The sequence below is a fragment of the Diabrotica virgifera genome, chromosome 1 (assembly GCF_917563875.1).
Source record: "Diabrotica virgifera virgifera chromosome 1, PGI_DIABVI_V3a".
Lineage (NCBI taxonomy): Eukaryota > Metazoa > Arthropoda > Insecta > Coleoptera > Chrysomelidae > Diabrotica > Diabrotica virgifera.
Window position 1 is genome coordinate 30,436,009 of NC_065443.1, and position 27,811 is coordinate 30,463,819.

Consider the following 27,811-nt stretch of genomic DNA (forward strand, 5'->3'; position numbering starts at 1 on the left):
ATTATACCATTGATTGGAATTGTACAAGAAATAAACAAAAAAGTATCAGAGCAACACTGTGACATGCAACCATTCAGATGCCAAATAGCAAATAAATTAAGGTTAGGTCCAAAGATATACATACTATAAATAATTATAAATAAGTAGTAGGTAATCAATTATTTTCAGTACATATAAAATATAAACGTCAAATCAAAACAAAATGCTCGTGCGCCAAGCACAATCTTCGATATCGAAATCTCATCTCGGCAGGGTAAATGCTGTCGAAGTTATTTCTATTCACTATTACAATTGTAGAGATTACGATGTAGTTATGGAATACCGATTTGGACTATTTCTATTCGACTTGGCCACATCTGTTCAATTTTACTTACTTCTATCATTGAAATGAGTTACAGAATAGGCATGATTAGCTAAAGCCTGGAAACAATGTAGTTATCTATCAGATCGTTGTATCCAAGCGTATGACAATGTAAACAGAGGCAAGCTATATTTCCTGATGAGAGAATTTTGTATATTAAGGAAATTGGTAAAATTAGAAGAAGCCACCATGATTATTCACACAGAATTACAAGCACAAGTAGAAAACCAACTGACAGATCTCTTCCAGATATTGGAAAAATCCACTTGCTTGGCTCTGAATGACAGGGCTCTGATGGGCACACCAACAGCAGCTATGGAGGTTATACTAGACTGCCATCATTTACACATAGTTATAAATAAGGGAAGATAAGAATGGGATATTATAGACTCAGTGAACATGAGCAATGTACTGGTTAGATCAGGGCATAGTAACATAATGAAGTTAGGAATACCAAATGGATGATTATTTCTGGCCATATTATGTTACCCAGTTATAGGCCTAAAGTACCTTTCCAAATGGAAATTTATCCACGGGATGGGACAGAGAAAACTCTCGACTCAAACTGCAGGGTTATACCTGGTATACAGGCAGTCTAAAACTACAGAGGGTTAGGTGCAGAAATCTTCAGTGGTAGTGGAAATTTAAAACATTTCTATTCCACTGGGAGAATATAGTATCTGTTTTTTCATGCACAGATTTTTGCCATCTTGCAGTGTGCAAGATAAATTAACATAAGGACTTTCAAACTGAAGCAGGTCAATATATGCACAGATGTCCAACAACCATGAGGTTCTCAAAAGGCATAAGGTGGCCTTCAAGCTAGTGTGGGAGTGCCGAGAGTAACTTGGTAGATTGGCGGAACATAACTGTGTCACACTGGTATAGGTTCCAGGTCATCAGGGAATTGACAGCAATAAAAGAGCTGATATACTTGCCAGAAAAGCATTTGTTACAAAATACTTCGGTCCAGAGCTGATTGTAGGAGTACCAAGTACCAAAAAGCATCATCCTCAACTGGAGAAAAGCCTATATCAGAAGGCAACATTACTCCTGCTGGGAAGTTTTTTAAAGGAAAGTAAGGTACATATTACACAACTACAGGAAAGAACTATTTTGAAGGGTATGTACTAGCTCTTACTTTTGTCATGGACTTTAAGTAAAACAGTAGCTAATCTGAAATATTTCTAAATAATTTAAAAGGAACTGTTGTAGAAAAACATAAATAATTTAGTTTGTCTATGCCTATAATCAAGAAAGCCTTAAAAAATAACTTTTCCACTCAAATGTTGATAATTTCCACTAATTTTCATATTTATTACCTGTATTTTACGGGCATTCTGTTAATAATATAACCTTCAGAAATATACTTCTGATCAAGATCTCAAATATTTAAGTAATAACTACATTTATAAACATATATTACTTACAATTGCTAAACTCTTCCTCTCTTTCTATTCTTGATTAATGGATTAAAATAATAAAGTAAGGTCATCTGATGTTTTGTGAAATAAATCATCATTTCACATGAATTAGGTAAATATTTTTTATTTATTTGTTAAATTATAAAATATTCAAATAAAGTACATAAGCTTTTAGAAATTTAAAAAATTAACCTAGAACATAATATAACAAACTTTAGGGAATTAAAAGACACCATAGTAAAGTAAGTATTCGCGGTGTGCAAGTACTTGGAAAGGGAAACGAGAAACGACCGTGCGCGAGTCGCGGAGAAATATTGCAACTATCTTAAATAATTCATATTGTCAATTGAAATTGTCAAATTGACGTATATTTCATACCTTCTGTCATTGACGCAGAAAAATTATATATTGCTCCACAATATTGATATGATATGCAATTATTATATAAAGGTAAATTTAATTAATTGTATTTTGCTTGCAGTACTGCATTTTAATAACTGATTTTATTTACTACATACAATTGTTTACGTTTGCTAAACATAACCTGCATCTTATTTTTTCTTCTTATTATTTTTTTGGACTATGGTCTTGACAATTATCCAGCAACCAGGACTAATATAATTGGCCAATATAATTAAAAATGCGAATAAAAGTACAGAGCGTAGAAATAGAGGTCGCTTTGCCGAACTTGCACGGTCCCAATAAAGTAAGTAGGTATATCACAATTATTACTGTTTTACTTAATTGTTTCTTAAACATTGATTGGCTAAAAACGCAGAATACAAAAAAATATTAACAGTAGTTAATAGCCTCAAAATTCTGTTGAGTGATTCTTGTCTATAGTTAAATTCATGATATTGACAGATTGTAATTTCTCAAATTGCCATTTGGAATAAAGTTCAGTACAATTCAGCAGTTCAGGCCCCCCTGATAAAACCATTAACTTAAACATAAAAACACACTGTCTAAATTAAAGCGAGGTTATTATTTCAGTTAACATTTTGGAATGTTCATGGTCATCAATCTAATAGTGTAGTCTGCAGTCTGCATAATGAATAGAAACATAAACATATGCAATGAGTTATTCTTAAAAGTGTACATTTGAGGTCTGTCATACACATTTAATAAAAAATTTATTGAAAAATCCTTTATAAAAGGTTAAAAATATTCTTTAAAAAACCTTCAAAGGGCCATATCTAAATCGTAGAACGTTTTCAACCTACATACACTGCACGTTAGAGAAAACGAGCACCACAAAATGGGTAATTTTTGATCTCTCGAATTTCCTAAATCTGTTGTCCGATTTAAGTGATTTTTTTAATATGTTATAGCTTTATTCTTTAACAATATCGCTGTAATATTGTTGCTATACAAGTAAATTGTCATTGTATATAGAATGTACCAATCAAACTGTGTTTTTTCTAAAAGTTCGGAGCACCCTGTGGAATATTCAAGCACTTATAAAATACTGAAATTAAAACCCAACTATAGCCGCAGGTTTTCGTAACATTTTGTTTTTTTATTCATTCACTTATGTTAGATAATAAAAAAGTTAGGTACTTTAACAACTAGCCATGTTCTTTCATCAGTACAGGGTGTTCCTAAATAAGGGTAACAAACTTTAAGGGGTAATTTTGCATAAAAAATAATGCCTGTTTGCTTTACAAACATTCTTACTTACTTACTTACTTACTTACTTAAGCCGTCCTCTTGTACCTTATGGTGTCGAGGTAAGTGGAGAAATCAGATGTCTCCATGCTTTTCGGTCAGTAGTTAGTCTTTCTGCTTCTATCCAACCAATATTTCTTTTTACGCAAGCCTTTCCAATATGTGTGTTCCACGTTCTTGCTGGCCTGCCTCTTCGTTGTTTCTTGTCGGATGCCACTTTCCATACCCTCTTTACAGTTCACTCATTCTCGCCATATGTTCGAATCACGATAACTGTTTCGCTTCAAGTCTGTCTAAGGTCCTTCCAATATAGCACCTTTCACATATTATGTCTTCATTTCTTATACGATCACATTTGGTCACCCCGGATATCGCATATCATATATCCCCCCGGATATCACCCCACATAAATATCGCATTTCGCATGTTTGAATTTTACTACGGATGTTGTCGTTCACTGTCCACGTTTCACTACTGTAGAGTAGCACCGGCTCGTATACAATTTGAAATACTTTCTTTTTTTTTGTTTTCAGGCTTAATTCTTTCTTCCTAATAAAACTTTTATTAAGTGCATAGTATAATTTTGTTGCAATTATTACCCTGCTGTTTACTTCTGGTTCTATATTTCCTTGTCCATTCATTGTTGATCCTAGATACTTGTAGTCCTCTACTTGTGTAATGGTCTCATTATTCAGCTTTACATTTATATTTTCTTGAGTTTTCGATATTACTAAAGCTTCTGTTTTTTCAATATTTATTTTCATCCTAAATTTCTTAAAAGCTTTATTTCAAACATTCTCATTCACTTGCAAGTCTTTTTCTGATTTTGCCACAATTACCAGGTCATTGGCATATATTATCAACTCTGACACGTAAACTTGTTGAAGTTTATACACCCCAACCCTAGTTCTGTTTACCTTACCCCTGCGTTTTTTTGCAATTTCGTCCATTAGAGTGATGAATAACAAAGGACTCAGAACACCACATTGTCTTACACCTGTCCTTGTGTAGAATTCTAGAGATGAGTGATTGTTTGTTCTTACATTATCACCTGTATATTTGTATATGGGTCATTCCATTTCAAATCACTCAATTTTGGAGCAAAAAAAATTTTGGACCTCCGATTTGTCTGAAAATTGGTATATAGCTTCTGCGGGACGTACAAATAAGATATTTAAGGTCAAAAAATCTTCTTCTTCTTTTTTTCTCAAAATGTTATTTTATGCGATTTTACAGTGATTTGGTGTTTATTTATACAAATTTGCATTTCTATCGTAAAGTATCAATGAAAAACATAATATTTTAATAGAAAGGACTCAAAAATGTCATTATATGGCATTATAACAAGTTATTTTGATTCAAAACAAGCTTTTGATCAAATTTTATAGTGTAGAAAACGTTAAAATACCGTTTTTTACATTTTTCTCCATTCCCAAAATACATCGTAATCGATTTGGCTGAAAATTTGCCCACAGATAGACAAAACATGGGACTTGTAAGTGGTGAGAAGGATTTGAATTATATTACAATACCAAAAAAGTTACATGCAATATTATAGTCAAAAATATATGCGTCTACTGTAAGTAAAATTAACTCGAAAATATCGACCTCACGACAAAAATTGTTAAAAAGAAATTGTAATAATTGTAAATACGATTTATTTGGAACAATTTCAGTTCCTACCATTTTTGTCGAAAAGTTAAAAATGGCGGAGATATTGAGCCAAACAGGTTCTCCTTTAAAATCTAGATGGCGGCTAACGTAACGGAGGAATTTATTCGTGATTTTAAATTTAGGCTACTATTGACTCCCTTAAAGATCAGAAAAATAAAATTTTGGGCAGCTCGGCATTCAAGGTCAAATGCTATCCCGACTGGACTAATATATACTTTTGAGTCTGATATTACTGCATGTAACTTTTTTGGTATTGTAATATAATTCAAATCCTTCTAACCACTTAAAGTTCTATCTTTTGGATATCTGTGGGCAAATTTTCAGCCAAATCGATGATGATGTATTTTGGGAATGGAGGAAAATGTAAAAAACGGTATTTTAACGTTTTTTACACTATAAAATTTGATCAAAAACTTGTTTTGATTCAAAATAACTTGTTATAATGCCATATAATGACATTTTTGAGTCCTTTCTATTAAAATATTATGTTTTTCATTGATACTTTACGACAGAAAATGCAAATTTGTTTAAATAAACACCAAATCACTGTAAAATCGCATAAAATCACATTTTGAGAAAAAAGAAGAAGAAGATTTTTTGACCTTAAATATCTTATTTTTACGTCCCGCAGAAGCTATATACCAATTTTCAGACAAATCGGAGATCCAAAATTTTTTGCCTGAGTGATTTGACATGGAATGTACCATATACTCTTTATTGCTTGGATTAAATTCGGTTTCAAATTTCTACAGTTTAATATTTCCCAGATCTTGTTACGTGGCGCCCGATCAAATGCTTTTTCCAAGTCCACAAAACAGAGAAACAACTTACTGTTATGCTCTAGGGCTTTTTCTGATAACTGTCTCACCGTGAATATGAGATTGGTTGTAATTCGCCCTGGCCTAAAGCCGCATTGGCTGTCATCCAGTGTGGCCTCGATATTTTCTCGCAGCTTTTTCTCTAGTAAAGTATAATTTCGTAGATTTTACTAGCAACTACCAACAATGATTTATAAACATATGTACGCAAATGCTTCGTTTCCGAGATACGGGATATTGCAGGGCTTCCCAAACTGTGCGTCGCGACGCCCTGGGGCGTCGCCGAGTTATCCCAGGGGCGTCGCGTGTCAGAGCGGACTTTTAATACAGAAAATATATTTATCGCAATACTCATATCCTGCAATTGGCAGATAAAATTACTGGGTTTCAGAATAACTTGCTCTTAAGGAAGAGAAGAAGAGAAAGTAAGAAGATCAAGAAATTGACTGTTTCCCTACTTTACAAGGTATTCTACAAGAAAACTCGATAGAAATCCTCGATCCCTCTTTAAAAAATATGTTTACACAACACTTGTTATCATTGAGCGAACACTTTGAGAAATATTTTTCCGAAGATCTGGAGTAGTATGACTGGGTCAGAAACCCTTTCCAGTTATCCACGTTATCGACAGATGAATTGTTATTTCAACAGAGGAAGAAGAACAACTGACAGAATTGTCCTGTGATTCCAGCCTAAAGCTTCAATACGACAAGGACCCACTGTTTGAATTTTGGAGCTCAGTTTCTCATGAATATCATGCCATCAGCACTGCAACATTAGAGGTTACCATTACCATTTGCGACTTGGTACTTGTGCGAAACGGAATTTTCTGCAGTGACAGTAATTAAAAACAAGTACAGGTCAAACATAAACTTAGAAACAGAAATGAGAGTGGCAATTTCCAAATTGGAGCTCCGGTTTCATAAGCTGTGCTCAAAAAAGCAAGCACATCCGTCACGTTAACCAGACAGTTACATAAAAAATATCCCTTTTTATTTTTGGGCCTATTTTTTGATTTCGTTCTTAATTTCTAATAAAAATATAAATGTTCAAATAGTTTTTTTTTAGTTATAACTATAACCTCTTACTAGGCTAGTACTTACTAAAATTGGTAAACTTTATTGGGGGTTGGGTTGAGGGGCGTCGCAAAAAAAAATCCAAAGTCTCAAGGGCGTCACAGTACGAATAAGTTTGGGAAGCCCTGGGATATTGAATTTTTTCTTACAAACTGACGATTTATTTATTGCTCTAAAACCGGTTGAGATAAGTAACTAAAATTTGGTAGGTTTTAAGAGATAGTTATTACGCATTTTTTGACATGCAACTAAGAGTTTTATATTCACCATTGGCGTGCAAACGGGTAATATGACCGGGTAATATAACCCATATGCACGCCAATGGTGAATATAAAATTTTTAATTGTCGTCAAAAAATGCGCAATAACTACCTCTTAAAACCTACCAAATTTCATTTGGATATCTCAACCCGTTTTAAAGCAATAAATAAATCAGTTTGTTAGAAAAAATGCAACATCCCGTATCTCGGAAACGAAGCATTTGCGGATATTTGTTTACAAAGCAAACGGTCATTATTTTTTCATGCAGAATTACCCCTTAAAGTTTGTCGCACTTACTTACAAACACCCTGTATTGACGAAAAACAAGGCTAGTAGTTGTTAAAGTACCTAACTTTTTTATTGTCCCACATAAGCGAATGAATCAAAAAACAGAATGTTAAGAAAACCTGAGGCTATAGTTGGGTTTTAATTTCAGTATTTTATAGATGCCAGAATATTCCACAGGGTGTTGCGAACTTTGAGAACAAAACACAGTTTGATTGCTACACCCGGTATACAATGACAATTTACCTGTCTAGCAACAATATTATTAAAGCGATATTGTAAAGAATAAGGCTATAATATATTAAAACAATTACTTAAATCGGACAACAGGTTTAGGAAATTCGAGGCATCAAAAATGACCCTTTTTGTGGGTCATTTTCTCTAACGCGCAGTGTAGATTATCACCAGTGCTGATACATGCAAATCACATGCTGAGTCACCAAAAATACATGGGTGAAAACCCTTTTAAATGTTAACAAAACATGTTACAGCTACATTATTATTAAAATATCCAAGTGATTGATAAAAATCCGTTTGGTTATATGACTCACCACAAGACACCAGGGTTGCTTTGTCCTATTAAAGGTGTTTTTCTACTTATGTCTAATTTGTGGGCAAATTTATTTCCTCCACTCCGGTATATATGTCATAAACCATAGGACAATTAATTAACCTTTCCTTGCTTAAGGGGCTATCCTAGTGTAAAAGTACGAAATTGATATACAGTGGAACCTCGATTATCCGTCTCTCTATTAACCGTCAACTCTGTTAACCCTCAGGATCCATATATAAGTTATATTGTACAGTGGTACCTCGACATACGAGGGTAATTCGTTCCGTAACCTTGCTCGTATGTCAAATTGCTCGTATGTCAAAGCAATTTTCCCCATTGAAATTAACCGAAATGTCATTAATCCGTTCCATTCCCAAAAAACCACCTTAGTTGTTTTTGTTAAGTGTTTTTAAATAAGAAAAATGTTTTTACAATAAGAAACATTTATTTATAAGTAACAAAAAATACATACATATTCTGTAAAAACAAAAGAAAAACTGAGGTGCTTACGGAAGCGCTTAATTTTCGTCAGTGGTCTTCGCTTTCTTCGTCACACTTTGCTCATTTTCATCTGCAGCTCGTTTAAAAAAACTGTCCAAAGAGGTTTGTTTCTTTCTCTGTCACCCATACCATCAGTAGTTTCTCCATCTTTTCATGGAGAGAAGTCCGGAGCTTGGAAATTATTGTAACGCCCTTAGCTGGCATTATACCCTTTATCACCTCCTTCAAGTTAGAAGTAGGTAGTCAAAAAGAGGCATGAATTTTAATAAAAAGCGGTTCCTCGTATCTCAAATTTTGCTCTCATCTCAAAGCAAAACATCGCTCGCTCGGCGGCTCTTATCTCAAAACACTCCTATATTGGGGCGCTCGTATATCGAGGTACCACTGTATACATAAGTAAAAATTTAGTCATCAATTCATTTTGTTTGAGCATTGCGATATGCCAAACGAAATTCGTTGAAATGTACATGTACAGTTATGCCACCACCGCATTTTTTTATGTAAATAATTTTTGTTCTTATCCAGGGCTCTGGATTAAATTGCAATTTAAATAGGTAAGGATAAATGATACCGTGCTTTTAGAGTTCTATTTTTTGAATCGCAAGCCGAAAATGAAAACGCACAGCACAATAATTATAAGCATTAATTAGTCGATATCTGTATGTCACCATAATTCAGTGTGTCACCATAATACTATGAATTTTTTTAATGTTCGGTTAACCGTCTTTTCGATTATCCGTCATACCCTTGGTCCGGTGCCCTGACGGATAATCGAGGTTCCACTGTATGTACTTTTTTTGGGAATTTTTAAAATAAAAAGTACTGTACCAATTGTTTTGAAAATTTGCATGAGCATTTATTATTAAAAGAAGTATGTATATGTAAAACAATTTTCATAAAAAAATATTAAACATTAAACGATTTATGCGCCATCTACTGGCACCGTGAAAACAAAAACATAGCTCCACTGCTGCAGTGATTGGAACTAATAGAGGTCCTGAAACATAAAATTTCAAAGTTATTATTGAAATATGAGTTATTTTCTATACCATCAACTAGAGGTTTTTTGATCGGATAAAAAATGTCAATTTGGCGGTTTTTGAAACTGAAAATGTTTTAGCTAATTTTAAAAATTGTTTTCAACACTTCGTCATTTTTCCAAATTTTAATATTTTTCAAAAATCTTAGTTGATGGTATAGGAAATAACTTATATTTCAATAATCACTTTGAAATTTTGTGTTTCAGGATTTCTATTAGTCCCAATCACTGCAGCAGTGGAGCCATGTTTTTATTTTCACGGTGCCAGTAGATGGCGCATAAATCGTTTAACTTTCAATATTTTTTTATGAAAATTGTTTTGCCTGTACTTCTTTTTATAGTAAATACTCATGCAAATGCTCAAAACAATTGGTACAGTACTTTTTATTTTAGAAATTCCCAAAAAAAGTATATGAATTTCGTACTTTTACACTAGGATAGCCCCTTAATTAATTTAAAATGGATGAACGGTAAAAAAAGTATTTTTGAAGTGTGTAAAAATATTTAATTTTTATTTCGAGCGTTTCGGCTTATAAAGTAATCTTCAGAGTAATGGTCAAAAACTATAAAGTACCACTACTAGAGGGATCCCATGAATAATTTTTCTTTCAAAGTTATAAAACTTACGAGGATGGTTGAAAGTTTTTATTTGAAATTGAAAAAATTTGAAAAAAAACATTTATAGAAGCAGCACATTTGGACTTCACAAAAAACATGTTAAAAAATTTGAGCATGGTAAATTGCAAGTACCCACCATCTGTAGTCGAGGCGGCTGACAGTATTTTTCAATTGTTAATTCATTTAATTTCCCTAAACATTCCCGTACCAGTGCTAATTACGTGCGATTTCAGTTTTTTGTAGAGTGGTTCCAAAAATATTCGATCCATGATACAATAACAGAAGATATGACATGGAGCAGGTAGGCGGAGCCAACGTAGCTACGTCACTCTGTGAGTAGATCAGCATTATATTCAGTGTTGTCGTATAGTAAACACTGTTTATTTTTGTGTTTAACGATGTTTTACACCTTCGGCAAATAATTAAGGATTTGCATGAAATTTTAGTATGTTATAGTTTACTTCAAAAAACTAAGACTTGATTTTTTAAAAATTGTTTTACCGTGCCGTTTATTTACTATTAAGGTTCAAAGTTAAGTTTTAACATGGGCTCTTATGGGAATTCTTAAAAAGTGAATAACTTTTGACCCAAATTTACGATTTTTAATTATTTGTGCTTCAATTAAAGGTTTCTTTGTAAGGAATAACATACTAAAAAATGAGAATTGTTTACCGTACCATTATTAAATAAAAGTGAAAATACAGTTTCGAAAATACTGTTTCGCTCTTAAAAAGTTAATAACTTTTGACCCAAATTTACGATTCCTAATTATTTGTGCTTAAATTAAAGGTTTTTTTGTAAGGAATAACATATTAAAAAATGAGGATTGTTTACCGTACCATTATTAAATAAAAGTGAAAATACTGTTTCGAAATCATGTTTCGCTCTTAAAAAGTTAATACCTTTTGACTCAAATTTACGATTTTTAATTATTTGTGCTTAAATTAAAGGTTTTTTTGCAAGGAATAACATATTAAAAAATGAGGATTGTTTACCGTACCATTATTAAATAAAAGTGAAAATACTGTTTCGAAAATACTGTTTCGCTTGCATATAAGTTTCCCCCCTTTCCTCTGAGAGGCATACCCCGCAACGAAGGTGTAGAACGTCGTTAAGGTGAATTTTACTTATAATTTGTTACACTGTTATCAAAAATATTATATTCATAGTTAGATTTGAATAGTCCTTAGGAGGTGTGATCATAAATATAATTAATGAATAAGAGAACTTAAGTAATAAAAAAATATAACTGATGTGCTTCATGACTATCGCAGCTTTATTTTTTTTTATCATTTAATACATTACAATTTTATTGTTACCTTTATTTCATCGTCTGTACATGTATTATACAGGGTGTATAATACATCTATTATATATAGGGTGGAAGGCACTTATGGAATAAAATTATTTCTGTCCTTGTTTTAAAAAATTTTAAAAAACGCTGAAACCCGTTCATTTTTATATATAAATGTAGGCTTTTTAAATTTAAATTTAAACAGGGTGATTCACGCAAGCCTGGTATAGTTTATTTTTAATGGAACACCCTATATATTTTTATATTATTAAAAGCTACTTAACGGCCTGATTTCAACGACTTATATCATGTATGGTGTATTATGAATAATACAGGGTGAAATTTTGAAATTACAGTGTATGGAAACCACTTATGGGATAAAATTGTTTGTGTTCTTATTTTAGAAAATTATAAAAAACGCTAGGATACGTCAACTTTTAAATTTAGATGTGCTCTCTTTAAACATTAATTAAAATATACGGGGTGATCCACACAAGTCTATCATAGTCCATGATCTTTAATTGTAATGAAACACCCTGTATATTTTTATGTTTTTCGAATTTGCTAAATAACTTCATCACAAAAAAGTGTATTGTATAGGGCCTATTATGAATAATAAAAGATGAAATTTTAAAATTATATAGGTTAAATTTTCGTCAAGATATTAAATAGGTACCTACCTACATAAAATTTTGAAATTATCTAATAATTTATCATACTTTAAATAATAGTAAAGTATGTATATAATAATGGCATTTTAGCTAAATAAAGACATAATATATTTTCTAAACTAAGTATAAATAATATTTATTTTTTTTTTGGTTTTGTATCTTTAATGTGCTGTCAGTTCTTTTCTATGGAATGGAAGCTTGGACACTGAAAAAGATCGATACAAGGAAAATGGAAGCATTCGAGATGTGGATGTACCGCAGGATACTGAGAATATCGTGGACAGAGAGAGTGACAAACATGGAAGTGTTGCGAAGGATGCAGAAAGAAAAAGAACTTGCGCTTACTATTAAAAAGCGCAAACTGCAATACTTTGGACATATAATGAGGGGACAAAAGTACCAGCTACTACAATTAATTATTCAGGGAAAAATAATAGGTAAAAGATCCATTGGCAGAAGAAAACATTCATGGTTGAAGAATTTAAGAGATTGGTACAAGTGCAGCAGCTGCCAATTATTTAGATCTACGGTATCAAAAATACGCATAGCCTTGATGATAGCCAAACTTCGGAACGAGGACGGCACCTGAAGAAGAAGAAGATCTTTAATGTCTTGACGAAATTTATGAATAATTTAAAAATTTCACGTTTTCAAAATTTCACCTTGTATTATTCATAATGAACCCGAATAATACATTTTTTTTGAGATGAAGTTATAAAGTAGCTTCTAAGCACATAAAAATATACAGGGTGATCCATTAAAACTAAAGATCATGGACTATGCTGTACTTGCGTAAATCACCCTGTAAATTTAAATCTACGTGTGTAAAGCGCCCATTTAAATTTAAAAGTTGACCTGTTCCGGCATTTTTTATAATTTTTAAAATAAGGACACAAACAATTTTATTCCATACGTGGATTCCATAGTTAATAATTTCAAAATTTCATCCTGTATTGTTCATAATTCACCCTACATGATATAGTTAGTTAAAATCAGGTTGTTAAGCAGCTTTTAAAAATATAAAAATATACGGGGTGTTCTATTAAAAATAAAGCTTTTGGACTCTGTTTGACTTTTATGAATCACCCTGTAAATTTAAATTTGTGTTTAAAAAGTGCAGATATTTATTTAAAAATCGACGAGTATCAGCGTTTTTTATAATTTTTCGAAACAAGGACAGAAATCATTTTATTCTACAAGTGCCTTCCACACTGTATAATTAGACGTATGTTGCCTAATAATAAAAAAATCTGTTTCCGATTGATTTTTATTATTAGAATATGTTCTCAATAATTATATTTAATCATACTAAAGAAAACAGCACTTGTAGAAAGTTTCACAACTGGTGCGGGAGCACGCCAAATAGAATTCTATTTTAGTGACGTCACAAAATAGAATATCATAATGGGAGAATCGACGGTTGCTAGGCAACGTGACGTCACTAAAATAGAATTCTATTTGGCGTGCTCCCACACCTGATGTTAAAAGCTAAAATCTCCAAATCATAATGGCAATGTATTCGAAATTTAAAGGATCTATTCACAACGTGACGTCATGCGCGACCTGAACGAAATTAGGAACGCTCCATATCATATCTTGGGTTATTGTATCATGAGCCCGATCAAAGAACACGAAACTTTATAAAAACCTCAAAAAAAGAAATGAAGAATGAGAACTTAGGAATAGGTAGTTAAAATTGTCTATTATTAGGTACATAAGAAATAGTTTACAATTTTACATCCCCTCCATTTTAAATAAATTGGGGGTGAACCTCCTTCTCGGGGGGTGAAAAAATATACATTCAGAATAAGTCCGGAATTGGATAAAATTACTAATTCTATTAACTTTTGTTCTATAAAGTTTTGTCACTAAGTCAATACTTTTAAGTTATTTGCGAATGAACATGTTCATTTTTAACAAAAAAAAAACATGTTTTTGGACCGTTTTTCGCAAATTACTCAAAAAATAAGTATTTTATCGAAAAAAATATTGTTAGCAACAATATAGCTTATAAAAAAGTGAAAAAAAGGATGTATGCATGAAGTCTGTAGACCCAGTAGAAGCAGAGTTGTAGCTAACGAAAAGTAGGTTCTTATTCGCCAAATTCCAAATCGAATATTTCCACATGAAATAACCAAAAAACGGAGCACTTTCCGGAGAAAACTCATTACAACTTTTTTCAAGTGATTAAAAAAAGGTTTATTTTTGTTTGTTAAAAAAACTTCTAATATTAAAAGTAAGTGAGTTACGCTCAAAATATTATTGGTCCATTTTCTTTTTCGGTAAAAAGAATCGCGAAAATCAATCCCTAATTAGCATCCCAAGTAATATTAATCGTTACCGTTTCACAAGTTACATACTTTACTTAGTATTGTTTATATGATCTATAAGTTTCATTGGTTCAAAGTGCTCATTTTAAAAAAATTTGGTTTTAAAGTAGAATTGTTTTTTTAATTTTGAAAAAAATTCCATTTTTTTTTAAATAACTTAAAAATTATTAGTAAGCACTACCAAAAATCTCAAAGAATAATAATATGTACGTTTTGCTTTTCTGAATATTTTGGATTTTTTGATTTCCTGTTAGACAAAAATTGGTTATGCTATGGCTGTTCAATATTTGCATACACTCGTGATTAGTGACTCTTTCAAGCCATTCTAACTATAGCCTTTTTAAAAATAAGCACTTTGAACCGATGGAACTTACAGATCATATAAAGAATACATAAGTAAAGTAGTAAAGTAACTTCTGAAGCAGTAACGATTAATTTTATTTGGGATGCTAATTAGGGGGTGATTTTCGCGATTCTTTTTACCAAAAAATAAAAGGGGCCAAGAATATTTTGAGCGTAACTCACTTACTTTTAGTGTTGGAAGTTTTTTTAACAGTTAAACAAAAATACACCTTTTTTTAAACAGTTTAAAAAAGTTGTAATGAGTTTTTCCCGAAAAGTGCTCCGTTTTTTGGTTATTTCACGTTGAAATATTAGATTTGGAATTTGATGAATAATAACATACTTTTCATTAGCTACAACTTTGCTTCTACTGGATATACAGACTTTATGCATACACCATTTTTTTCACTTTTATTATGCTATATTTGTGCAAAGAATAATTTTTTCGATAAAATACATACTTACTTTTTGAGTTATCTTCGAAAAACCGTCCAAAAACATGTTTTTTTTTGTTAAAAATGAACCTATTCATTCGCAAGTAACTCGAAAAGTATTGGCTTAGTGAAAAAACTCTATAGAACAAAAGTTGTTTAGAATTAGTCAATTTATCCAATTCCGGACTTATTTTGAATATATATTTTTTCACCCCCGAGAAGGGGGTTTATCCCCAATTTTTGTAAAATGGGGGGATGTAGAATTGTAAACTTTTTCTTATATAGTAATAGACAATTTCATCTACCTATTCCCAAATTTTCATCCTTCCTTTATTTTTTTTTTTGGTCAGATTGTTCTTTGATCGGGCTATATTGTACAATCTGTTCTTCCCGATATTTTTGATGAAGCTTCATGCGCTTTCTTGAAAATACTTCTCGGAATGGCAGTCGAAACTTCAAAACAAAAATCATGTAATCTGATTTAAAATGATTCTAGTTTTTTAAAATATAACCTATTCAGTGTGAAACATGCCAAAAGAAAATAGTTTCAGAACCATATATAAATCTCTTGTTGTTATTTTATTGTTTATTATGAGTAACAACTGTTACTCATAATTTATTTAAATTTGGAAAAAGTAACATTGCATAAACCCACAAAAACTACAGAGAAAGTTTTTGTCACATTTGTGAATAATTGCTGGCGTTATTTGATTAAATATGTAGTCTGTGTTTTTAAATCCTGTCACATTCCACATAATTAATTACAAGCTTTAGAATTGTTTACTAATTATTGTTTTAATAGAAACAAATAATCTAGGTTAGTGAAAATAAAAGACTTGCATCAATCATAAATAAAAATTAATCACAAAGGAAATAACTGTAACATGGAGGTTAAGGATATGCTATTTCTGTAAAATGAGAACAAAGGTGACAAATGACAACAAAGCGATGTATCAAAAAGGTAATAACCAATTGCAAACATCAAAACTAACAGAAACAGATGAACAGAATTAGAAATAACAGAAGAGAACTTCAACATTGACGTCTTAACTGAAGAAACAGTGAAGTTTTTATATAAAATTATATTAGCAGAAAAATTGCAACAAATCAACAGAGAAGATATGAATACAGAAGAATTTTATCAACAAAGTTATAGAATCTAGAATTTGTTAAAGTCGAACCTGAATATCAAAGATACAATAATTATAGTAAAAAAGGAGCTCATAAGCTTTAGTTAAGACAAATGACAATAAGGATCATAAAGAATATACGAGTACATAGGTCTAACAGAAAAGTGAAGAAACAGGGAGCAAAATTTAAAAAATGAAGCATTAGAGAAAGTTACATAGGAAGACCATCAGAAGCCTGGAAAGTAATCAAGAATATCAGAATATATGCCAAGAAATATAATGCAAAAGGAAGACCATGGTCGACATGGAAACAAAACAATGACAATGCACTGATTTCCGATGATTTAGGAGAAGATGAATGATTAAATTGAAAGATGTGGCGGAGCGCCCAACAAAAATTAATTTTTGTTCTTAAAACAACTAATAAAGGAAGAGATTAAATTTAATACTTAAAAGCAAAAAAGCTAGAACGAAGAAACATAATGCTAAGAGCCCTCCTAGGGAAATGATAAAATTAAGTATGCGTCTTTGAATCCATGAAACATAAAAAGATTCAGGAAAAGATGGTCTGGCAATACAGAGGAAAAGTACCGAATGTAGCAAATTTGTACTAGAATGGCTGAACGAAAAGTGTACCAAAATGAACTTAAAGAAAACAAAATTCATGGTTATTACAAAACAGCCATAAACGAAACAACGAAACACTCCATATTAATAACATCCAGATAGAAAGGTTAGATAAATACAAATATCTAGGAACATTGGTTAGTCAAAACGCTGAACAAACACAAGAGATTAAAAGCCGTATAGAAATAGCAAAGGCAAAATTTGTGAAAATGAAACATCTATTATGTAGTAGAGACCTAAGAATGGATCTAAAGGTAAAAACATGCCGAAGATACATGGATGAGTGCGGTGTAGGTCGCGTTTGCGGTCGCTACATCGATATCAAAACAAACCTTAATTTTCTTATGAAATCGCACATACCAAGGATGTGCCACCCGTTCACCCTCGCGACCTTGCATCGCGGTTTACAGCGATGTCGATGCCAAAACAGGATACGGAAAGTATCTTGGTATGTTCTGCCTGTCATCGATGTAAACCTCGACCGCGATCGCGACCTACACCGCGCTCATCCATGTATCTTCGGCATGTTTTTACCCTAAGGATAAGGTTGTTGCGCTGCTACGTTTTCACAACCTTGCTCTACGGATCTGAGGCCTGGTCATTGAAGCAATTATAGATTAAGAAATTGGAAGCTTTTGAGCATTGCTGTTATCGAAGAATGCTACGAATATCATGGGTAGACAAAATTAGCAATATTGAAGTCCTTGATAGGGTTAATAAGAAGGAAAAAATTATACAGACAATTAAGAGACGGAAGCTTGAATATTTCGGTCATATAGTAAGAGGTCCTCGTTATAGTCTGCTGCGTTTGATTATAGAGGGCAAAATAAAATGTAGAAAAGATGTAGGAAGAAGATGAACCTCCTGGTTACGAAATCTAAAGGAATGAAGTCTGAGCTCCAACCAACTATTTAGAGCTGCTGTAAGTAAAATAAGAATTGCCATGTTGATATCCATAGATACAGTTGAGGCCCTGAATCTTTACCCGTGCGTCATCATTTAAAGCACACGAAATAAGTCGATGATAAGTCGGAAATTGAAATTTACTAAACCCAACAGCATGTCACCAAATACATTAGACTGTAATACATTCAACTCTTGACATTTCCCATTAATTTTGCGGAAGCAAACAAAATAGCGCCATCTAGTGGTATGAGTTATAACCACAAACTATGCATTTAAAAGAAAGGTATTTTTATAGGATTAAATCAAAATACACATTTAAATAGTTGTGAGCTATTTTCTTTAATTTTAACTTTTTAATTAACATAATTTTTCCTTTTTACTATCGTTAATTTTATTTACATACGCTTTTATTAAAAGATCAAAATATTTATCTATAAAAGTTTTGTGACAATTTGTAGGTACATACATTTTCGAGAGTTTCTTGTAACATTTTTTGTATTTTGACAACGACACCCGATTTGGGCGTCGAAAAGTTAATAAAATCATTTTTTTAGTAAAATTGTGGCTTATTTCCCATCAAAACTAGTTAATTGCAAAAATGCCACAAGCAAATAGCTTCAGAACAACATTTCCTGTAACATTTTGATTTTAAATTATACACTGGGGTGCAAAATTAACCGGACACCTTAAAAATGGATAATTTTTTATGTCTCGAATTTTCGAAACCTGTTGCCCGATTTAAGTGATTTTTTAATATGTTATAACCTTATTCTTTAGCAATATCGCTGTAATATTATTGTTGCTAAACAGGCAAATTTTCATTGTATACCGGGTGTACCAATGAAACTGTGTTTTTTTCTCAAACTTCGCATCGCCCTGTGGAATATTCTAGCATTTTTAAAATATTTAAATTAAAACCCAACTATAGCCTCATGTTTTCTTAACATTCTGTTTTTTTATTCATTCGCTTATGTTGGACCGTAAAAAAGTTAGGTACGTTAACAATTAGCCATGTTTTTAATCAATACGGGGTGCTTTTAAATAAGTATGGCAAACTTCAAGGAGTAATTCTACATGAAAAATAATGACAGTTTGCTTTATAAACCTATGCCCGAAAATGCTTCGTTTCTGTGATAGAGGGTGTTAAAATTTTTCTTACAAACTGACAATTTATTTATTGCTTTAAAACCGGTTGAGATATGCAAATGAAATTTGGTGAGCTTTAATACGTAGTTATTGTACATTTTTTTTACATATAAGTAAGAATTTAATATTCACCATTGGCGCGCATACGGGTAATATGAGCCGTCATATTACCCGTATGCACGCCAATGGTGAATATTAAATTCTTAATTGTATGTGAAAAATGTACAATAACTACGTCTTAAAACCCAGCAATTTGCATTTGCATATCTCAACCGGTTTTAAAGCAATAAATAAATCGTCAGTTTTTAAAAAAAATTTCAACAGCCCCTATCTCGGAAACGAAGCATTTGCGGACATACCGTTTACAAAGCAAACTGCCTTTATTTTTTCATGCAAAATTACCCCTTAAAGTTTGCCATACTTATGTAAAAACACCCTGTATTGATGAAAAACATGGCTAGTTGTTAAAGTACCGAACTTTGTTATTATCCAACATACGCGAATGAATCAAAAACAAAATGGTGAGGATTGGATTTTAATTGGACTATAATTTGATTTTAATTTCAGTATTTTATAAATGCTAGAATATTCCATAGGATGATGCGAACTTTGAGAAAAAAACACAGTTTATTTGGTACACTCGGTATACAATGAAAATTTAACTGTTTAGCAACAATACTATTACAGCGATATTGTTAAAGAATAAGGCTATAATATATTAAAAAAATCACTTAAATCGGAAAACAGGTTCAGGAAATCTGAGACATCAAAAATGACCCATTTTTAAGGTGTCCGGTTAATTTTGCACCCCAGTGTATTTAACATTTTCAACACTCTCTTGTATATGATTTTAAAAATACTTTTTAAATATATCATTAATTTTGTCTGAAACTCCCTTTATAAGTTACACCTAAATTTCACACTATGAGGTTAATAATAGAAAATAAATTTTCTATACAGTCTGGAGTTAGCCTTCTTGTAAAAAGAAATTGCAGCTAAACACCCTCTCATCGGAGTGAATGGAGGCAAGATAATACACTTTTTAGTTAATTTTGTTGCCATCCTAGGTATTTGCTGAGAATCCATTTTACCGAACCTATTTTATAAGACATTTTGTGTAAAAATACAAACACAATTTACAAAGATTAAATTATATCCAAAAGTTTTTTTTTAAGTTTAGCCAGTCACAACTTTTTTGTTTTCTATTCATACATAAAGAAGGCAATATCCAAAAGTTAACAAAAATAAATTTGTATGTTTACGTTGAGAAAACATAGTTCAACTCAAGCCGGCAGAGGCGCTAGTGGCAACGTGCTTACAGTTTTCTGTGGGAGTTGGATGTATTATAGTCTAATGTATTTGAAGTCACTTACTGTCACTTGCTGTTGCGTTTAGTAAATTTCAATTTCCGACTTATCATCGACTTATTTCGTATGCTTTAAATGATGACGCACGGGTAAAGATTCAGGGACTCAACTGTAGAAGATGGAACCTTCAGAAGAAGTAGCAAGTTGAAAGTCAAAAGAGGGAATAAAGAAGAGGTGAAACAAAATAACTAACAAACTAAGAACACAAAGAATTATAATACATTATTAGGTAAATTAAAAATGTGATATTATTAAAAATTGTCCAAATAAATTATAATTTTTAACAGAATTTTGCTGGCAATGTAGTTCATGAGAGTTTCTGTAGTTCCAGTATCCTATGTTGTTGTGACACTATATTTTCTTCAAATAAAATTCAAACAAAACGATCGAGAACTAATTTTTGCTTTTATTTCTGTTTCAGCAACAGCCCATCTTTGTGCATGAACGGTTCCATGAGGCGGCCGTCTCCAAGTCCTGGCACGCCAGTCTCGGGCGGTGTGGGGCGGCCGGCCTCCCTTATGGATCATGCTCAAAGCCAACAGCACGTGGTGCGCGTCGTAGTGAATAGGGATGAGAAAGGGTACGGGATGAAAGTATCCGGCGACAACCCCGTCTATGTACAAAGTGTAAAAGAAGGTAGGTTTTGTTTATCTTATTTACATTTACTTGATTACAGTCAACCATATTAGATATCTAATTAATAGGCTGATGCGTTTTTATTCTTCAGTTTTATTTTAAAAGATTTTTCCATAATTGCTCAATTTGAAGTAAAACGCGCCACAAAAGAGTAACTTTGATACAGTTTGAATTTTGAAACTCTTTTGTGGCGCGCTTACTTCAAATTTAGCAAATATCTTTTAAAAAATAGAAATCTTTTAAAACAAAACTAGAATTTTGTTTTGCATCAAAATGAAAATACATTTTCACGCCACGTAATCTTCATATCAGATCTTTTGTAGCTGGAATATTGTATGCGCCACTCATTTTTACGGCGTTTAGCGGTTTTTTATTCTTGTGTCAGGAGTTTTTCAAAGTTATTTATAAATACTCTCGATTACACGTTAAGCTTTATAAATGGTCGCCATTGTCGCATTACCTTCCAAATGATCTAGTGACTAGTGTCCATCCTTCCAGATTTTTTTTCTATTCGAAGTAGATTGAAAAAAAATATTGGGATTGCCGGTAAATAAACTCGGATTGCCCGTTGCCAGATCGAATTTAGCGTCGTAACCACTACAACTACATAAACCATTTCGGGAATAATCGTTAATTGGATTATACTTTTGTAGCTTAATAACTTCTAAACGGCTTAACCGATTTTGATCACTAAACATGAGTTTGAAACGTATTGACAAGTAGTATCTGATACATCTAAGGTCAAGTATGATAACTGAAGCTTTTACAGGAATTATTGAGTTTGAAAAACCATTTTTCCCATAGATAATAGATTTGATCATACTTATGAAGCCTATAACTTAAAAATTCGAATTTTCCCGGATATGAGGTATGCACCGTTAGATTCCTCTAGAGTCCTTCTACAAACGCTCAGTTATTGGCGCAATTCGTAGGTTGAAATTTTGAGTAATTATCGAAAAACCAAAATTTTCAAAGTTTAGTTTTTTTAGTTTTTCGGCTATACTGAGCCGTGTGTATGCCTGATCCTGACGGCAACACTATTTATTTGGTGTTTTTGCGGTTCTCCTGTCTCTTCTTGAACCGAAGATAAATACCCCCAAAAAATATGCCGTTTTGTACCTACCAAGTCCTAGAGCTGGCTTATGGGTGGTCAAAAGTCACAAACTGCACCGGTTCTGAATTGGCCCTGACCCCTTCTTCAAACACAGAAGAAAAAATTCAGATCGGTTTAACTTTTCCACACACATACATACCTAAATATATCTTCTTCTTCAAGTGCCATCTCCGCGACGGAGGTCGGCAATCATCATAGCTATTCGGACCTTGGAGACGGCTGCTCTGAAAAGTTCGTTTGATGTACATCCGTACCATTCTCTCAGGTTGCGCAGCCACGATATTCTGCGTCTCCCTATGCTTCTTTTCCTTGAATCTTTCCCTGCATAATGAGTTGGAGCAAGTTGTATCTCCAATATCTCCTGAGTATTCCAATTTTCTGGTTTTAATTGTATTTAAGACTTCCATTTCTTTATTCATCTTTCTCAGAACCTCTTTGTTTGTGACGTGTTCTGTCCATGATATTTTTAGAATTCTTCTATATACCCACATCTCGAATGATTCCAGTTTTTTTCATTGATGCCGCATTCAAGGTCCAAGCTTCCATTCCGTAAAACAGAGTCGAGAAAACGTAGCACCTAGCTAAATATATACATATCCACAAACATTTTCTCTTTTTTAAATAGAAATTGAGTCATATTTCTGAGCTCGGTAACTTTTGAATGGTATAACCGATTTTCAAAATTAGACATGCGTTGGAAAGGTAATGATCAGTACTATTAGAAACCGCAAAGGTGGAACTTAATTTTCGAAGTTTTTGGGAGTGTTGGGGATGAGAACGAAAAACAGACCCTAAATAGGAAGGGCCGTAAAATCCACACCCTTGGACCTAAATGGATGGTTGACATATGAATTGGTGAGTCTTTTCCTGAACTTTAAGATGGGAGTTGGCCCAGTTTTCAATTCAGTCAGATTTAGAAAATTGAAAATTTTGTGTATATATAATGTCGCTTGTAGGGGGGTGTGGGTGTGCGCCACTGGCGACAACTGCCGTTCTCTGGTAATAAATATATACAAGGTGTTTTATTAAAAATAAAGCTTATGGACTCTGCTTGGCTTGCGTCAATCATCCTGTACGTTTAAATTTATATTTAAAAACTGCACATTTATATCAAAATCGACTGGTCTCGGCGGGTTATAATTCTGTAAAACAAGGACACAATTTAATTCCATAAGTGCCTTCCATACTGTATGTTGCGTTCTTATAATTATATTTGGTTGTTAATAAATATCTATCGTCTATTATACATTTGGCTAAGCAATTGAAGAGTTTTTGTTGATTTACTGAGTCGAAGGCTTTGTCGAAGTCTACAAAGACAACTATAAGAGTTGTGATATTATTTTTGTTAACGTTTAAATGGAAAATTAAATACATCCGCAAATTCTTTAGAAGGTTGTATTTGTTACCTATTTACAATTCACGTCCCCATTGGGACCCCCGATATATTTAAGTAGCCCGTTTTAATATACACGTTGTTTTCCAGGTGGTGCAGCAGAGAAAGCTGGTCTTCACGCCGGGGATAAAATCGTCAAAGTCAATGGGGTTAATGTAATGCAATCGACGCACACCCAGGTTGTTGCCCTCATTAAGTGTAAGTTTATTTTTATTTTTACAAAACATTTTGTACCAAGCATTTTAATCTTCTACTAAAATCATTATAATTACATGTCACGACCAGATTCGGTTAATTGGACAATTATAATATACATTTCTCGGAAGAAACAATAAAATAATGTTATTTTTGCGGTAAGGTTGCGTCGATGACAAGGTGGTTTAACATTGAAAAGTAGACGCACCGGCAAAGTGCTGTGAATCCACAAATTTTCCGATAATTAAATCAATTCAAAGATGCCAATAATTTTTTTACAAACATCCAAAAATTTTCCGATACTTGGACCAGGTCTAATTTGCTTAATTTTTTCGTTTATTTCATATCTTTTACTTTTATATTAATTATAATTCTGCGTTACTTTTTTTTTAAATAAGTCCAAGAATATTGTAATGTACGCAACTGATGTAAACTTGATGGGAAGATCCGCAAGATACATCACAGAACATTATGTGGAGCGGATAATGGTTGCTAACAAAGCATACTCGGCTGTGTCGAAGGTATTTTAATCCAAAGACATCCATAGGGAAGTAAAATTTAAAATATGTATATGTTACCGTTAAAACCCGATTTCAGTTAAAACCCGAATTTACTAGGAAAAACTAGTTTTAACTAAGCGCTTTAGACAATTCTAGTTTTAACTAGTGAAAACTAGATTTAACTGCTACATTCAGTTAAAACTAGAAATCCGAAAGGATTTCATTTAGGGTAGATTATACTAGTTCAAAGTAGATTTTTTTTTGGAGAGCAGAGATATAAGAACGTGAAAATAACGTGTTTTGGAAATTATTTTACAAATGGAAGAGACAGAGAAGAAAGAAAGTCACTACAATGTTGTGACGAAAAGCATATATAATAAATTAATGGTCGAAGTACAAGATGCCGAACTGTCTGTCAAGAAAACACCATTACAAAATCAAAGACTAAAATGATTTAGAATTGTTGAAGTTGGCGAAATAAAAAAGTTAGCTTCAAAAATAAAATTGATCCCATCAAATATTATGTACCTGTCGAAAATATTTTTGGCATACTTGAAGCATGTTGCTATTTTTCATGGAAATCGGGATAGGTTGAAGACTGAAACCGCCAGGAAATAAGCAAATATAACTTTTTATTGATATGATCAATACTTTTATACCAATGTGTGAAACCTGCCAACGGAAGAAGAGTAAAAATATAAAAACAAAACGTAAGAGGTCTTGTGTCCAAACCTATATTGCATTCAGAAATGAATAGTCGCTGTCAGGTAGATTTGATCTATATGTAATCACAAGAGAATCGCATATAAATTACTCTAAATGAAATCCGTTCGCGAGTTCTAGTTTTAACTGAATTTAGCAGTCAAATCTAGTTTTGACTAGTTAAAACTAGAATTGTCTAAAGCACTTAGTTAAAACTAGTTTTTCCTAGTAAATTCGGGTTTTAACTGAAATCGGGTTTTAACGGTAACGTATATAAAACCATCATACGACCAATAGCAACATATTATAACATATGGCGTAGAAACATGGATCATGGCAGAAAAGACAATAAACCTTATTAATACCTTTGAAAGAAAGATATTAAGGAGAATATTGAGACCCATTTGCGACAATGGTATATGGAGAATAAGGTTCAACCACGAGTTATACCAATATTACAAAGAACCCTCTATAGCAAAAATACAAATGCAAAAATACAAATACAGTAGAACCGCGATTATCCGTGCGAATTTTGTCCGTGCTATGATTTTTGATTACTCAGATTGCATTTTTGAGGTTTTACCGAAATACCGTAATCGTAAATCACTCGGCGGAAACTCTATACGCCCTAAAATAGGGCTGGCGTTTGTTGACAAAACACCGGTTTTCGGTTATACCGGTAAAAAAAAACCGGTTATTCCAAAAACCGGTATTCGGTTTTTTTAGTCAACGGCCAATACCCAGTAGGTTAGAATTACATTGTTGTTTAGTTTGTGATACTCCACTCGAATCGATATCAGTCATCAGTGTTGTCATATCGGTTTCTGTCAGCTTAAACTGTCTCCTTTGCATGCGAGGAGAGAAAAATTTTCCCATTTTTTCTCTGAATGCATTATTTTTTCCACTTATCTGTTTGTTCACCGGTTATTACTTTAAAAAGAAAAAACCGGTTATAACCGGGACAAAAACCAACCTGAAAAACCGATTATTGCGGAGTAAAAAAACCGGTTTTAGGTTATAACCGGCAGGTTTTTCCCATCCCTACCCTAAAACAAACATTAGAGATTTTAAACAGAAGTGTAAAGGCGAAAGTGTTGCATCATTATCACGAGTATAATGAAGTTGGCAATCAAACAATACGAAATTCTACAAAAATATCATATCTATGTAAGTCTGACTTTTTTAAAAACATATCTAACACACGTTCAATAACTCGGTAAAACACTTTCCAACCAAGTGATTTTTAAAACGGATATTTTAACGGACATTTGAAAATAGAAGAACATTTCAAACTGACTCATGAAAATGAGTGTTAAGACTAAGAAAGTGATGGGACAGTATCAATCAAAAGAGTAACCAATCAGGTGGCTGAAGAAACTGCCAATATTCTACTAGACAAGGTACTAGTACACTTTAGAAGACCAAAAATAAGCATTTTTTCAAGATTTTTTTCTCAGAACCTTTATTAAAAATGAACATATAACTTTTTACACATCAATATCTAACTCTTAGAGAATACAAAAAATATATCTTTTTTCATTTATACACCTACACTAATATTGTAGAGGGCGCCAAAGTCGAGGCCTCGAAAAAAAGTAGTTTCGATGGCCAACAGTTAATCTTAGGATTGAGATCTCGGAAACAAAAAAAGTCGTACGGCATTTGAAAAAGGAAGGTTTCTTGCGTGACAATGTACCACTGTTGGTGAAAAATTTCGCAAAAAAAAAGATTTTACGGAAATTTAAAAAAAATTTGTGAAAAAATCGCCCGTTTTTCTTCAATTTTTCAGGGTTAAAAAATATTTATTTTTTATTTTTTGGTCAAATTGTGGTAAATTGTCACGTAAGAAACCTTCCTTTTTCAAATGCAGTACGATTTTTTTGTTTCAGATATCCCAATCCTGAGATTAACTGTCCGCCATCATTTTTCGAGGCCTCGACTTTTGCGCCCTCTACAATATTAGTGTACGTGCGTAAACGAAAAAAGATATATTTTTTGTACACCCTAAGAGTTAAATATTAATATGTAAAAAGTTTTCTTTTCATTTTTAATAAAGGTTCTGAGAAAAAAATTCTTGAAAAAAATGATTATTTTTGGTCTTCTAAAATGTACTAGTACCTTAAGCAACGAGAACTTTCGAATCTTGTCGATATTTTGAAGTTAGGAAGAATACATCAGAATATTGAACTATGTATCTGTTATAGATTTATTTTTTCCGTTATCTCTTTATAGTTGATACATATGCACGTAGATACATAATATGTATCATATAATTATAAGAAATAAATGTTCGGATTATCCGTGCTTTTCACGTTCCACGTCCAGTCCCGTGGAGCACGGATAATCGGAGTTCTACTGTATTGCAAAAATACAAATATTGCGCTGTATCTAGAGCAGTGAGAGCAAAGCTGTCAACACGACTAGAATCCGCGAATTTAGCCATTATCGGCTACATATTTCAAAACCTGAAAAATGACTCGGTGATCAGAAACTGCGAAGTAGTTGGTATTGTAATGTCATGAAATAATTACTACTGTAATTAGCTATTCCGAGAACTTGGATTCACTGAAACAAAAGTCTTGGCTAAAGGCTAAATTGAAACATCGTTGGAGTAAGGTCACGTGGTTAGTGAACAATCCTCTTAGTTGAACGAGTTTCGGTAAATATGTCCACTCATATATATACTTGCTTTAAATTTTCAGTAAGAATGTAATTTTTACAATGATTGTTTCATTCATAGAGATTCG

General features: G+C 32.5%; 1 protein-coding gene across 5 annotated transcripts in view; it reads left to right on the top strand.

The window, feature by feature from the left end:
- LOC114328206 (rho guanine nucleotide exchange factor 11) overlaps window positions 1–27,811 on the top strand; it is a 767,005-nt gene that overhangs the window by 11,124 nt on the left and 728,070 nt on the right. For all 5 annotated transcript variants that reach the window (XM_028276988.2, XM_028276990.2, XM_028276989.2 and 2 more), the window contains exons 2-3: window positions 20,946–21,160; window positions 23,758–23,865. In XM_028276988.2, coding sequence (XP_028132789.2) covers window positions 20,946–21,160; window positions 23,758–23,865 — 323 coding nt within the window. The remainder of the gene's footprint in view (window positions 1–20,945; window positions 21,161–23,757; window positions 23,866–27,811) is intronic.